At 51.0% G+C, this 15,031-nt stretch overlaps 2 protein-coding genes across 2 annotated transcripts; one reads left to right on the forward strand and one right to left on the reverse strand.

The window, feature by feature from the left end:
• Positions 1 to 709: 709 nt before the first annotated feature.
• Positions 710 to 4,536, reverse strand: MMAB (metabolism of cobalamin associated B; the record flags this gene model as incomplete). The annotated part of the gene is made up of 9 exons (XM_079543670.1): positions 710 to 797; positions 1,171 to 1,230; positions 1,649 to 1,713; positions 2,027 to 2,124; positions 2,516 to 2,588; positions 3,670 to 3,727; positions 3,816 to 3,909; positions 3,984 to 4,045; positions 4,244 to 4,536. 9 exons carry the CDS (start codon positions 4,534 to 4,536, stop codon positions 710 to 712), a joined length of 891 nt encoding a protein of 296 aa, XP_079399796.1.
• Positions 4,537 to 4,616: 80 nt separating this feature from the next.
• Positions 4,617 to 14,048, forward strand: MVK (mevalonate kinase; the record flags this gene model as incomplete). Its single annotated transcript, XM_079543817.1, has 10 exons — positions 4,617 to 4,694; positions 4,777 to 4,924; positions 5,243 to 5,390; positions 6,252 to 6,407; positions 8,774 to 8,877; positions 9,848 to 9,893; positions 10,673 to 10,763; positions 11,192 to 11,308; positions 13,631 to 13,784; positions 13,897 to 14,048. The coding sequence occupies 10 exons, from the start codon at positions 4,617 to 4,619 to the stop codon at positions 14,046 to 14,048; spliced, it is 1,194 nt and encodes a 397-aa protein (XP_079399943.1).
• Between the last annotated feature and the right edge of the window lie 983 nt (positions 14,049 to 15,031).

The raw sequence follows: 15,031 nt of genomic DNA on the forward strand, positions 1-15,031 counted from the left end.
GGCCCTTCCTCTTTTAATCCTGTCCTACACAAGCGTGTTCCTGGCAGAGGATGCGTGGGATTGCCAGCACAGACACATTTTTCACGTGCATAAAGAGAGACAGCCACAGCCAAAGAATTCTAAGTGTGTTCCTGTAAATCTACACAGCTCAGCTTCAGCTAGAGCTGATGGATTGAAAGCAACTTAAAAAAGAAAAGCAAGCTGGGCTCAGTATTAAAGCATGACAGTTAAGGGCCCTTTGGTACAAGTAAATCACATTTATTATTTCAAAGCTTGTGGACAGAGTTCCTGAATCTCAGCACAGTACCTGTTCTGTATGAGCATTATGACTTACAAAGGAAAGCTGATTGTTTTCTTTTCTTCATACCTCAGAGCCCTGTCAAAGTCTTTCCACAGAACCTGCTGCTGCCCAGGGAAATTAAGACAACTCCAGAAATCAGCTGGAGTTATTAGAAGTCTCCTGTCTCAGCTCTGCTCCAGGGCAAAGAGTAATTCTGAAACCAACACCACTGTGTTACTGAGAAGCCTAGTGAACAGAACAGCTGTGTTCCTTACAACATTTATGAACAAGGTCCTGATCATGTTAACTGGAAGTCCTTGGCAGCTCACATTCCCAATTCAGGCTTGCTCTCTTTCCCATCCATGCCTGGGGAAAGCACTCCGCTGGATTTAATTTTCCAAGATCTACAACACAAACATCCCATTCCAGTTATGGTTCTGGCTTTGTATATATTTTCTCTTCCTTCCCTTCCTTCATTGCAGCATAACGTGCCAAAACGAAGAGGTAGTCACTCAGTCTGTAAACCAAGGGAAAAGCAATGAAACTGCCACTCACATCAGGTGTAACCAGCAGCATGCAGCTGTGCAACAAAGCACGTTACAGCACAAGAAGTGGAAGTAAAGCAAGGCAGAAAATCCACGCAAGAGGTGATCGTAGTCTTGAAGCAGAAAGTTAAGTGGCTGCCCCCTCAGCACCCCAGTAGTCTCTGCACACACTTACAAGGCCATGCAACAATACTTTTTAAAAAGCTGCTTCTTCAGATTTCAAAATCTAGAAGGTAAATTCCTTGAAAGGTGAAGCCCCACAGTTTTACAATGAGTGAGGGAACAACACCAAGCAAGCTTCAGCAGTACTTCAGCAGTACAGAAAAAGGAGATGGATTTCTTTACCTGTTTAAATATTTGGCCACGTTTGGATCTGCTTCCCCTGCTTGTACTAGAGGAACCACACTAGGCAAGAAAAGGAGTTGCAGTTTATTTATCTGGCTAGCTGTGAGCATTCTGGAGCATCAGACCTCACTACATTCTGCCTGTCAGCATGCCAGCTTTCATACCTTCTCACCTACAAAGTATACGTAGCAAACGGGATACTAGCTGAAAACAGATGCATCTCTACACAAACCTGTCCTTTCTGAAGTTCTTGGCTCATATGAACCAGTCCAGGGGAGGAAAGAGAGATTTAGGTTGAGGAAAGAGGGATTTAGGTTTTTTTGCTGACGGCACTCTAGGAATTTGGCTAACACAAACATGCAGAGCTGAGTGCAGAACAGCTATGGTCAGTTGCTCTGGTTGTGACAATTTGCTCTTGTTGTAACAGTATGATCACTTCTGTCCATTTTGTTCAGTTACACTAACAGCCAACACTCACCACCTCTCAGCTCTGCGACAGACAGCTCGGGAAAAATGGAGAGCAGCACTGCTTTTACCTCCTGACTGAAACAACAATGAAACAGCACATCAGTGTCTGCTAACAACAGGTAACCATGCACCTTATGCACCTTACTGTATAACTGCAGCAAAGCTTATCACATCTCACACACGCACAACTAAATGCTGCATTATGTGGCAGAAGGATGGAGAAATTTAACTTGACCTGTTCCTTCTCTCTGCTTTCCTTGGTATTTGTCCACACAAAAAAACAGCTTCACAACCTGTTTTCCCCCAGCTCCCAAGGCAAACAGTAAAGCAGATTTACCCTAACAAGGCCAGCCTTCTCCTGTCAGTGAGTGGCATAAGCAGTACCTACTGGCAAGATGAAAGCTCTAAGCGGAGGAAGCTGCTCTGAATATCTGTCAATCCACTTCTCCAGCTCCAGAACAGGCTCCTCACTAAAAGATGTTCTTTCTACAGAGAGAAAAGAAAAGTCAGCTACAAGAAATGCAGGAGTCATTCAGCCTACAGACAGGGCTCTACTTTCACGTTTCTTAGACCAGCAAATCTTGAGAACACATCCGAAAAAAATCATCTTGATGGAGCAAGTCCAGCTCCCCATTCGGCAGCTGGAGCTGCGTGTCAATTTTGGGGCAGTGCCCCAGGGCAGCTTACACTCGGTCACACAGATGCAGCAGCAGCAGCTTGTGAGACCACGTGCTGCTCATTCAGCACCCACACACGTGGTGTGGAGCAGCCCTTGGGCAGCTCTGATCACCACCCGCTGGGAGAGCCTCCCCATCGCCAGTGTGAGATGCACTGGATGCAAGAACTGTTAGCCCAGGAAAGGACCTCTGAGGCTTACTTAAGTGAGCTTCCCTGGCTGAGGAGAGAGGCGTTGCGATGTTGGAGCCCACATCCTGCAGCATACACTGGACCTAGATGTGGCAATCGAGACAAAAACAAGAAGTGCTTCCATTATCCCTTGATGCTCCAGTACAACCGCAGCGAGCTCTGGGAGGCGACAGCTGGTTGTGCTGATTAAAGAAGATCCTACCCTTGTTGTTCATCATCCCCAGCCTGCTGGCAGGAGGGATCAGATAAGTGCTCCCTAATTGCTTTATGAGAAGCCAGATTACCACGTGCACTCGTTTTCACTGGCACATTAAGCCACCCTGGCTGACTGTGCAGAGAGCAGGCCAGGATGTGCTCATATAATCCCTTTGCTGGTAGAACACCAAAGCAGTAACCTCTGAAGGAAAAGCAGTGACAAACAGTTGGAGACAACGCTGGCTTGATGGCACAGCTATTTCCAAAAGCAGCATCACTCCATTACGTGAGATATTTCAGAGGCAACTTAGTAAAGCTTTGTAAGATCTCTAATTAGCTTCTTTTGAGTTCCTCTCCATAGCAAAGCTCATTAGTATAACCCACACACTGCAACAGTGGGAGCTGTCTCCCACCATCACGCCCACATGGTTACATTCCCATTTCAAAACTGAGGCTACATGAAAAACTAAACTCATGCCTGTGACTGCACAGAGGAACAGATTTGGGTACACACTGTCAGAATCACAGAATCACCAAGGTTGGAAAGGACCTACAAGATCATCCAGTCCAACCATCCACCCATCACCAATAGTTCTCGCTAAACCACGTCCCTCAACACAACGTGCAAACGTTCCTTGAACACCTCCAGGGTCGGTGCCTTCACCACCTGCCTGGGCAGCCCATTCCAGTGCCTGACCACTCTTTCAGAAAAGTTAGCAGTATTTCCTAATGTCCAGCCTGAATCTCCCCTGGCGCAGCAGAGCAACTGCCCACAACTGACCTACTTGATTTACTACCATCCTTTCTGGCTAAAAATGTTTACTCCTTAGAGAGTAATCAATCACAGCACAGAGTCTAGATGCTATTTTAACACGCAATACTAGGTTAATTCAGTTCCTATCTGTCAACAGGAGTATTTAAGAACATGTGCAGTCAGCACAGCGGGTCAGGCCTATCATCAACACTCACCTTGTGAAGCTGTTCAACAAACGCATGGCCCTTCTCACTGCTCAGCTCGCTAGCAAGCCTGCGAGCAGAGAAGCGGGGTAAGCTGGAAGCAAAGCCACAGCTGTGTGTGTGTTATTCCCTGAGCAACGTGGGCTACCAGGGCTCACCCGATGGCGGAGCTCAGCTCATCCGTCGTCCCCAGAGCTTCAAAGATGCGGTCAGCCTTCGGCCTCCTCTCCCCAGTGAAGGTGCTGGAAAAGCCTTTGAGAAGCGCCCGGGTCGGAGGCCGGCAGCCGTGCGGCGCCCCGTGCTCCCCGCTGCCTGCTCAGCCTTACCTTCATCTCCCGTCCTCGTGTAGATCCTGGGGCTGCGGGCGCTGCGAGGGCCTCGCTCAGGGCTGCGGAGACCCAGGGCGTGAGGGAGGCACGGACACCGAGGGGGAAAAGGCGTCGAGGGGCGGGGGGCGTGCAGGCCCCGAGGGGGCGCTGAGAGAAGGCCGGGAGCACCCAGGCTTCGAAAGGAGCACAGCGCCGCGGGAAGGCCCAGAGCGACCGAGCCCTGAGGGCACCCTTAGCCCGGCCCCGCGCTCACTCACTCACCCGCCCGCTTTGCAGCTCCGTCCTCGCCCCGCCAGCGCCCACAGCGCCCTGCCCAGCCCGCGCCCCGCCGCCCGTCGCAGCATTCCTCCCGGCCGCCGTAGCCTCCGGTCCCGCTCGGCCCTCGGCCCTCGGCCCTCCTCGTCGCCGTCACCCCAGCGCCGCGCCACTCCGCGCCGCCGCTTCCCGATTGGCTGCTCTGAAACCCCGCCCCCGAAAAGAGCTCGGCGATTGGTTCGAGCGAGCCGGGGCGAGGCGCGGCGAAGCCGCTATTGGTTAGCGGCGCCGTCATTCCGCCTGGAGGTCGGCGCGCGGTTGAAGCCGTGGCGGAGCGGGACCCTCGGAGATCGCGGCGTTCTCATCTCGGCGGCGATGCCGGAGCGCGGCCTGCTGGTGTCCGCCCCGGGAAAGGTGATCCTGCACGGCGAGCACGCCGTGGTGCACGGCAAGGTAAGGGCCCCGCCGTCCCGGCGCTCCGCGGGGCGGTACGGCCCCGCTGACGGCCCCGCTGACGGCCCCGTCTCTCCCTCAGGCGGCCCTGGCCGTGGCGCTGGGTCTGCGCACCTTCCTGCGGCTGCGGCACGGCGACGGAGAGCGGCTGTGCGTCCGTCTGCCCGGCGTCGGAGTGCGGAGGGAATGGGACGTGGCCGAGCTCCGCGTCCTGCGGGGCCGCATCGCAGGTGGGGCGGCGAGGCATCTCCATCCCCGCGGATGGGGTCGGGGCCGTGGGTGTCCCTGTGCACTGCAGGCGGTGGGAACAGACGGCCTTCGGGGGTCCTTTCCACCTCCGACCGCTGTGTGTAGTGTAGGTGTGGGGCTGAGGGCGTACAGGATGCTCGGGTTGCTTTTGTTTTATCGGATGTCAGGAAAAGGTTCTTCGCCGAGAGGCTTGTAGGTGGAACGTGAAGGTAGCTCCTGTTCTTGTAAATACGGCTTTTTCAAATTGAACAATTTTCTGGTTTCTAAGTGTTGAAATTCTCCCCTGCTTGCCTCCCTAGCTGACTTTGATGAGTCAAAGTCCCCCAGCGTAGAACAGCTGGATGTGCTGAAAGAGTTTGCTGGAATCGCTGCCGATGCCTCAGCTCCTGACAGCCTTGCAATTCTTGCCTTTCTTTATATGTGTCTGGCTATTTCAGCTAAGTATGGGTAAGGTTGTCTTCTTGCCCCAAAATAAACATGCTGACTTGAGCTTTCATCTTTAATTGCTTCTCTAAAGTCATAGGAAGAAAGCAAATATTTGTTGCAAAAGAAGAAATTGAAGGGAATCGTGCTTTATTTAGGCTCTGTGCGCCTCAGGGACTCTTTCAGAGCTCTGAGTTCGGGGGATGGGGTGCCCCAGGCAGGTGGGCTGGGAGTCATTTGCTCCCATTTAAGCACCTGACTTTGATATGCTTCAATTACTGTACCCTTCCTGTACAGTCAGCGGAAGCAGATAGACAGACATCTGTTGTGGCCCAGCAGGAAGTTTCATTAGATTAGAAGAATGTCTGTGGAGGTGAGCTATGAATTCAGTGCCTGATACCTTTTGTGGGCTGAGTCTGCTTCAAAATTTGAGAATGTGGGGTCACTACAGCTCAGGGCTGTTGTAGCCCAGATAAGTTCCGTGGAGAAGGGGGCACATGGCCACAAAATGTGCATGTTTCAGTGTACATCAGCTTCTTGCTCCAGAGGAATGCAGTAATACAGTTGTGAGTTTGTATCATGCTTCCAAATCTTTGAAGGGACTCTTTTTGGTGCTGCCCAAGCGCTTAGTTACAAAGTACCCTCCACAAGCTGTGCTAATCATAGATCCAATTCAGCAAGGCTTTGTTTTAGCACAATGGCTTAGTGAGGCTACTCAGCTGTGCTAACTGAAGCCCCTGTGCCTCGGATGTGTTATGCATGTGCTGATGTTGCCAGTTTTTGCCAGCTTTTCCTGTGATCTGTCCCCATCGGCATCTTTTGCCTTTGAAACGTTTCAAGATGGAATTCGAGGTCACCATTACCACCTGTGTGTTTGTGTTTCAGAGATGTTCCCAGCGTGGACATAGCCGTGTGGTCTGAGCTGCCCACAGGAGCTGGGCTGGGCTCGAGTGCTGCCTATGCTGTGTGCTTGGCGGCAGCACTGCTGCATGCCTGCAGAGCCATCTCCTGCCCTCTGAAGGATGGGGAGGCCACAGCCAGGTAATGCCTCCAAGAAGCCTCCCTTCCTTCAGCATGCACGTTAGGGCTGTGGGAGGTTCTGTTTGTGCCCCATCTTAGCAAATTCCAGTACCTCTCTTGGTCTCTCTGTCCAACTGGTTGTGGTGGTAGGACCCTGAACCCAGCTCCTCTCCCTTCCCCTCCCATTGCTGCCTGTCTTCCCAGCAGCAGAGGTGTGCCCTGCCCAGGGCTCTGTGAATCGTGTTTACAATTCATTCCTTCTGACAAAAGCAGCTGGATGCAGAGATTTGGTGAAACTCACACATTTGACTCACTGTTTGCTTTGTATGATGCAGATAGCTTTATTTTGCCATGAAAGTAACACACATTCTTTAATGTGGTAGATAAATATATTTTTTAAAAAACCTCTATTTCTTCTCTGTGATCATCTTTTAGGTTTTACTTTGAGTCCTCAAGGAGTCAAGGATTCTTTCTGTCTTTGTTTCCCTGTGTTTTCACACGGATCATTATTTTTTTCCTGCATGTGGTCCATTTCCTTCTGATTTCCTACCTGAGTTTTCTCTTTATCAGTGGCTGCTGAAAGGGAATTTCTTTCCCTCCACCCTGCGTTGCTTTCCGTTGGAGCTCAGTCTTGAAAAACTGGTCTGCTCTGCTGTGTGTCTAAGGAGGCTCTGTTTAAAGATGCATATCACAGCTGGAGCTGCAGAACCCTCCATTGTTCACTGTCTGCCAGGTGCAACCCTTTATAGCTGCATTCTGTGGATTTTATGTGGGCCTGAAAGTGAAACAGCAAGCGAGGGGATGGCTGTGTTCTGCTTCAGAACCTGAGCTAGCAGTCTGACCCAGAAACACGTTCCTGAAAGGAGCCATTTGTGAGCTGTGCTCAGGCAAATCTCCCTGTAGTCAGAAATGAAAGGCCAGTTCTGAACCAGACAGCGAGCAGCGTGGATGTCTTCATCCCCTGCTCTCACTTCTTAGCTTCAGCTTGAATACAGCATGCTTTTTTTTTTTCCTTCCAGCTGGCACGCAGAGGGGTGAGAGATGGGGGTGTCAGACTTCAGAAGGTTTTTGCTTAACATGGCAAGAAAAGAACAGCGTGATATAATGACTCCTGTGTAGAGAAGAATCGCAGCCTCTCAAAGAGGATTAAAAACAAGTGGTTTACAGCAAACTGCGCTTCTATTTTGAGGAGTGGTGGTGTGAGCTGTTTTCATGAATGCTTCGCAGATTAAATGTTGGCAAGTGAAATTAAAGAAGTGTGGAGATGGATGAAGATGTTCAGCTGTGGCCTGGGGGAATGGGGAGCTCTATTAAGAGGTTTCCAGGTTACAGGTGGCTCTCGTGATTTCTGCCCTGCCTTAGCAGTGGTCAGTAACTGTTTCCCTTGTTTAAGGGTGCTTTATGCTTATCTAACATCTGTGCCTCTGTTATGTTGTTCCCGTTTGGGGCCCCATATCCTAAAAACCTGTTGAACGTGCATTGTCACTGCACCAAACACCAGCTTTGGTCTCAGCAGAACATCACTGCTGCTGGGCTATCTGATGCTCCTATGCATCAGGCCATCCTAACAGCAGCTTGGAATGTGTGTGTGGGCTGCAGAGCCCAAGTGTTACAGCAGGGTGCCAGCTGGATCCCTGGGGCTGGGTTTGAGGGGTTCGTTTATGGCAGAGTCAGAGGCAGGGTTAGAAAACTGCTGAATTCTGGGCTGTGTTTGTGTGGGTGCTGCCTTGCACAGGCAGGCCCAGAGCTGTAGGCTTTTGAGAAGATATTGTGGTGACGCTGCAGCCAACGAGGGCTTGGTAACTGGCAGCTCTGTGTTTGCTTTTTGTGCTGCTGCAGCCTGTTAATTAGTATGTTCAGTCAGGGGCCTTGATCCTTGCTGAGTGTGACCCAGCACCAAGCCCTTTGTGCCAGCATTTAAACTCTCAAAGCACTTACCAACGTGTGACTGCTTTTAAGGCAACAGAAAGCTCTGTTCCTGTGTTTTTAGCATAACACCTCGAGGTTCAGCATTTGGTTCCCTTTTGTGTTGTAAGTGCCAGCACCCAGCGTGCCACAAAGTGTTAGGAGTTAATCCCTAAAAATCAAAGTCTTTGCTGGAGCTACTAAATCAGTCCTAACAGCATCTTTTGACCCAATTTGTGAGGCTTCTGCAGCTGAGCAGCTGGCAATTAGAGACTGGAGTTACACGTGTGAAATGCAACTAGTAGGGCTCTCTTGCTGCATTTGCTGTCTTGTGTGTCAGCAAGCAGGATCTCAGGCCACGGTGTGTGGGAGCGATGTCAGGAGGTGGGGATGGGTCTGGACTTGCATTGATGTGCTTCTTTCTGTCACTCCTTGTGTGCTGGTTTTGATTGTGTGTTTGAGTCTTTTTTCTTGCCTTCCAGGTGGACAGAAGAAGAGATGAGACTGATCAACAGCTGGGCCTTCCAGGGGGAGCGTGTGATCCACGGCAATCCCTCGGGTGTGGATAATGCTGTTGGTACCTGGGGTACGTGTGTTTGCTGCTCCCCAGCACAGGGCTCTGAGGTGGTGGAGCACCTGCCACGTTTCTGTTCCCTGCTGCAAACTGTGTGTCAGCTGTGGAAGGCAGTGAGCAGACACCACGAGCTGCAGTTCTGCACATAATAAGGCTTGTTTGAGGTTGCTGCAGGAAAGCTGGGTAGAACAGGCTGCTCACTGCACCAAGGGAGGGCAGAGGGAGCAGAAACTCCCAAAGATCTCCGTTTGGACCCTTCTCTGTTGGTTTATCCCAGCTGTAGGCTGGGCCTGGGGTGTTGCTGCATTCCCTGGACAGAGGTCCTGCTGCAAAGTACTGAGACTTAAACATTCTGCTGTGAGCAGAGAAGTGTAATCCTGTCCCAAAAATAATGCAGGAGAAAAATGCTGTCAGACAGCTGTCATTTACCTTCAATTAGTAGAGACTTCCAAATGTTTTGGAAGTGTCTGTGGAGACTTTCTTGTAATAATCATTCTAATGAGACCTAATCTCAATGCCTTGGTGAAAGCAGGAGCCAAGAGAGAGATTCCTTCCGGACGGTGGAATTCCACGCTGCTGACATGAGTGCACACACTCAGTCTGATCTGAAACCCAGTGCTTGGCTCTGCCCCAGGGAATCGCTGCTCGATTCTCCAGTGAAGATTTAATGCTGGCCAAACTCTTTGCCTTTAAAAGAAAAAAAATAAAAATAAAAAATACTAAATTAATGCAGTTCTGGAGTAGAGGAGAGCAAAGGGAAAAGCTCTGGGTTAACTGCGTCCAGCCAGACCCTCTCATTAAGTCAGCAGGGTTAGGCAGATTCATGCTGTCTGAGAACATGGTTCATTTAGCTGGTGTTTCTTGCAATTACTGTCATATGCTCTGGGTGAGGTTCTGAAGATGAAAGACCTTCTGTCTCTTACGGCGCTGCGTTATCTCTCGGCTCGCTGTGTACTCAGACAATGCATGTATTTTACTTTAGGTGGAGCCCTGAGATACCAATCAGGAAAGATCACATCATTAAAAAGGTAATATTGGAGTTTAAAAATAACTCTTGCAAACGGTGGGTGGAATATGTCAAAAACGTATAGGGTGGATGTTACATTGTGGGAGATTGATGAGAGGTTGCTGGCAGCGTCGTGGAAGGGCAGCCAGAACTTGCCGTGGGTGTGGGTAGCTTGAGTGTTGTCTTGGTTTGGGGTGGACGAGAACAATGAAATGTTTGGTCATTATCTGACATAAGATGAACACAGCACAAAGGATCAATATTAATTTCATGGCATTATGGGCAGCAGGAACGGATCTGCTCCTGGCAGCAAATGACATTGTGGGGAGGGGGAACTTCTGCTTACCTGGTGGCAGGACTGTGTGAAAACCAAGCTGCAGAGAGCAAGTCCAGGTCCTGGATCTTCCCTCTGCCTCCTGCCAACCAAGTATAATCTGACTCCATTAAAATCTTTCACAGTGCATGAAATTGCTCTATTAGCACTTAATGGCTACTGCTGGCTGGTCTCACAGGTAGCATTTTCAAGAAAATTTTTACTTGAAAAACACAAATTTCACTAACTACATCACAGTCCTGTTTACGACACTGGAACAGTTGTTCATTGTAACTAAGAGTAAGGAGTCTGAACCCAGCCAGCACTTGAGTGCCTGCTTAACTTTCCAGAAACTGATGGACTCCTTGTCTTGGGTGTGTTACTCAGATGGGACTTATGGGATGGGGTGTGAAGCAGCTGTCTGATGGGCAACTGCTGGGGTACAGGGAAGGGAAAAAGGCTGGGGATGGATGTCTTGATGCTTGCAGGGTGCCGACGCTGAGGATCTTGCTGACCAACACAAAAGTCCCACGAAGCACCAAGGTCCTGGTGGCTGGGGTCAAGGAGAAGATCCTAAAGGTGCAGTTTGTCCACGTGGCTGCAGGGTTGGGTGTGTGTGGTGAGCTGGTGTGAGGACATAACCCTGTGAGCTCAGATCTTGTGCAGGGCCCACAGGAGCTCTTGGGAACTTTCTCATGCTTGCTGCATTCCTGCTTGCTCCTCTCTTACACGCAGATCCTCTGGGAGCAAGACTTCAGCTTCCTTCTTTCTAGAATTAGCAGGGCTTGCTGCAAAAATCACAGTCTTGCAACTAAAGAATAGCTCCTTCCTCTGGTTTCTGCAGGTGTGAGCTACTTAGCATCAGCCTGCCCTGCACTGGGCTTTTCTGTCAATGAATAGCACTGAATGGGGAAGGAATTGTTCAGCTCCACAAGACCAGGGCTTTATCACAGTGGCATTAGGTCGAGTGAGCAGTCTGCTCACATCTCTCCTTTCCTGCTTCTCAGTTCCCTGCTATAATGAACCCCGTGCTGGACTCCATCGATGCAATTTCCCAGGAGTGCCAAAGTGTTCTGGAAGCGATGCCTACAAATCCATCACCAGAGTATTACCCTGTGCTGGAGGTAAGGGGCTTGTTCACCAGTATTTTTAGACACTGTTACTGTTGAACATCAAAATGTCATTTAAAGAACATTAGGTCTAAGAAAGAATTTGATAGCAGGAAATGTTCAGGTCAGAGTGAAACTGTGGTCTCTGTGTGACGCTTTTAATGCCCTTCTGCGAGTCAGGGGACAAAATGCTGCTCATACCTCTCTGCAGCAGTGCACAGGGATGGAGCGTCTCTGCTTTGGGGATTTAGAGCCCTAGAGGTTTTGTTTCCCTTTGCCAAGAAATGGGAAGTGTTTGGCCTTGAGATACTGCCTCCCCCCACTGCAGCCAGACACAGTGGCTCTGGCAAGCGCTGTGCAGTCATTGCTCTGTCACTGCCAGGTCTGGAGCAAAAGCAGAGAGCCCAGGAGCCACTGCTTTGTGATGGACTGGTTACGAGCCAGCTCCCATCGCTCACCACTCATCCTGGCTCCAGAGAATAACAAACGGAACGATGGCCAGAGCTGACCTGACGTTGATGCATGAGGTGCATACAAAGATCTGCATTTGTCTTGGCTTTGTTTGAAGGAGGAGAGGCTGCTGTGGTGGGGGGGGAGACGCTCTTCCGAGTAGAAGTAGTTTTTTTTGCAGAGCTGAGATTGCAGCATCAATTCCTCCAGCTGCAGGGTGAGGACACGTGGCAGCATCCCAGCTGATGCAAGGCTGGCTTGGACTGGCCAGGGTGCCAGCTGACTTGGATAGGACCCATTTAGTACCAGCGGTGCAGCTCTTTGACAGCATCTGAATCCTTTGGCTCTCTGTGAGGATCTCTGCTTGTCTTTGCTGCCACTGGCAGGAATGGCAGGTTGTGCCCTTCCCACACAAGTCAGCGAGCTTCCTGTCCCAGCCTTCCCCAGGGCAGCAGTGCAGAGCTGGTCTGTGTGCAGTCCTTTCCCTCTGTGCTGCATCTCATGCTGCGTGGGGGTGAGCTGCTCCTGGGACCTCTTTTTAGCAAAGTCCTGCTCCCTTTCTACAAAGAGGACGGTAGGATTTTGGTACCCATTGTGGGGGAATGCAGGCAGAGCTGGGGAGATCCAGAGGCTGTTTAGAGTTTTGACTTCAGACAGCTCCTCCCCACCTCAGTGCCACATTACTTGAGCTGTCAGGAGCGTGGGGCAGAGGAGTGCTTCTGTGGGATGCTCTGAGGTGTGCTTTGAAATCCTCATATGGAAGGTGCCAGAAAGTCTTGCATACGATGCCTGGGAAGCAGAATTGCAGTGAGCTGGTCCCTGCATTGAATCTGTTGGTTTGTTTCAATTCTGAAGAGCCCACAGAGACACGGATGATTATATGCAGCATATACATATATATATTTGGCTGCTTCTGAAATAGGCAGTTCTGGACAGCATTGCATTTGAACCATCGAACTAGTCTAGTGTGTCATAAGCTGTCATCTGATTCCTGGCAGACTTTGGATCAGGAGATGACAGGTGTCTTGGATCATCATAGAGAGCGCTGTGCCCTCGCTCAGGCATATAAAGAGGCCTCTGCATGGACGTCTGTCCAACCCAGCACAGAACTTGTGATGTATGCACTCTGCATGCAACTGCCTAATTCATCCCCTTGCAGGTAGAGTCCTCATTCTGCGTGGTGCTGGCATGAGACCCGAGGGCAAGCAGTGTGACTGACACTGCCTGCAGCATCCCTCCCGGCTCGCCGAGCACTTTCCTCTGTTCCTCAGCCCCACACCTGTGGCACAGCATGGCTTGTGCCACTCTTGAAAGGTGTGAGGTCCCTCTCGACCCCGCTGTGCTGGGTGCCAGGTTCTGGCAGTGCTGCAAGGCCCCTTGGCTCGTAGCCCAGGGAGGGGGATACCGCATCACCTCTCCAGCAGTGTCACTTCTGAGTTGGCTGTGTCAGAAGTCCCCTGGATTTAGTTACACTGGATAGATGGCGGCGTGGGGTGACAGGCAGCGATGAGCAGAGCTGGCTTTGTGCCCTTCCCACGGCCAGCAAGGGGCTCGTTCAGTCTCCGGCTCAATGCCCATGCGATGGAGGAGGCAGAGCAGTTGGGAGGTGTCAGTGAGCTCTGATTTAGCACCTGAAATAAACATCCACAAGGATTTTCCCTGTCCTGAGTGAGGAGGTCCAGAAGCTGTTGTACCACTGTCACTGTGGTGTGCAGAAGCAGCACAAGTAATGGTGGAGGCAGGGACAGGCAAACAGCACGGGTTCTGGCCTTGGCGCCGAGAATGCTGGTGACCAAACTCCTCACAGAAATGAGGTGGCTGTGGGTTGGCTGGGAAGAGCAGCTGTCACCATGCGTGTTCATCCCCTGTGTCTGCAATTGCTTTTAGGAACTGTTTGATATAAACCAGCACCATCTGAATGTCATCGGGGTCGGCCATCCTTCCCTGGACCGCCTGTGCCGGGTGACAGCCTCCCATGGTCTGCACAGCAAGCTGACCGGGGCTGGCGGCGGCGGCTGCGGCATCACCCTGCTGCCACCAGGTCAGTGCTCCCTTCTCACCCCGCACAGGGCCGTAAGGGTGCAGTCCTCCCCCTGGCTGCCCGCTCCTGCCCCCCGCTGACTCTCTGGCTGCTCTTGCCTTCCTCTTGGCAGATGCCACCCCTCTGGCCGTGGAAGCAGCCAAGCGAGACTTGTGTGCCTGTGGATTTGAATGCTGGGAGACCGACATCGGGGCCCCCGGGGTGACCCTGCACTCCTCCTCGTCTTTAAATGCCGAAGTGCTGCACGCGCTCTCCGAGAGTTAAGCTCCCAGCCCTGGCAGGGCTGAGCTCCCGGCACTGCATCCTCAGAGCGGTGGCTGGCTGTGCCCTGCGTGCTGCTGGGTGCTTCTCCCCAGTGCTGGGGGTGCGGAGCCAAGTTCAGGTCTGGTGTCAGAGGGAGAGGGGGCTGCAGTGAGGATCCAGAAGTGACTGCTTGCACTTGTGCTGGGTTGGAGTCAGACTCTCAACGAAATCCTGGTTTGAATTTACTTACTCAACTGCTGTGCTAATCTCAAGGGGCAGGAGGAGAGGGTCTGGGCTGGATTCCAGCACAGATGATGACACTTTGCTGGGTTCTCGTGCTTCAGATGCATGTGGTGTCTCTTCTCCTCTCCCTCGGCGTCCTGTGCGGGTGTGCAGTCAGGCTGCCGAGGTGGATGTGCAGAGCGCTGTGACATTTTTGGGTGAGAAGTGTCTTGGCAGCTCAGGGCTTGACACTGGGGTCTCTGTTTCTCCTGGATTCCAGTTCACAGTGGAGAGGAAACGTTTAAGTAGAGCTCTTACCTGTTACTAATTAAGTCTTAGATAATTAAAATGGAAAAAAAAAAAGGTAGCACAACCCTAATGAAATTGTCACTGTTTTCCCCCTTTCCCATAATTTCTGTCTGGGCTGATAAACAGGGTCCTATAGCCAGACTGGTTTCTGCTCATATGCACGAGGTCTGGTTCAAATGTTGGCTGTTCAAGGGGTAATTCCATAGGAGCCAGGTATTAAAGCTGCAGGGGTGGGGGTGCCTTTCTCTTCCAGGGCAGGGATATAAAAAAAAGAAAAGATGAAGTGTGAGAAGTTGAGGTCTACCAGCTCTAGGATCTTGGCATCCTGGTGACCAGGTTTATTTCACTGGTAGGGCAGAGAACTGTCTGGTTTTAATAAAGTGATATTTTATACATGCAAAGCGTTCTTTGATAATTATGTTGGCTACAAAAGGGGAAAAAGTACCTTACGCTGCTTCAATAAAAACAGGTTT

The sequence above is a fragment of the Tetrao urogallus genome (assembly GCF_951394365.1).
Source record: "Tetrao urogallus genome assembly, chromosome: 17".
In the NCBI taxonomy this organism is placed as follows: domain Eukaryota; kingdom Metazoa; phylum Chordata; class Aves; order Galliformes; family Phasianidae; genus Tetrao; species Tetrao urogallus.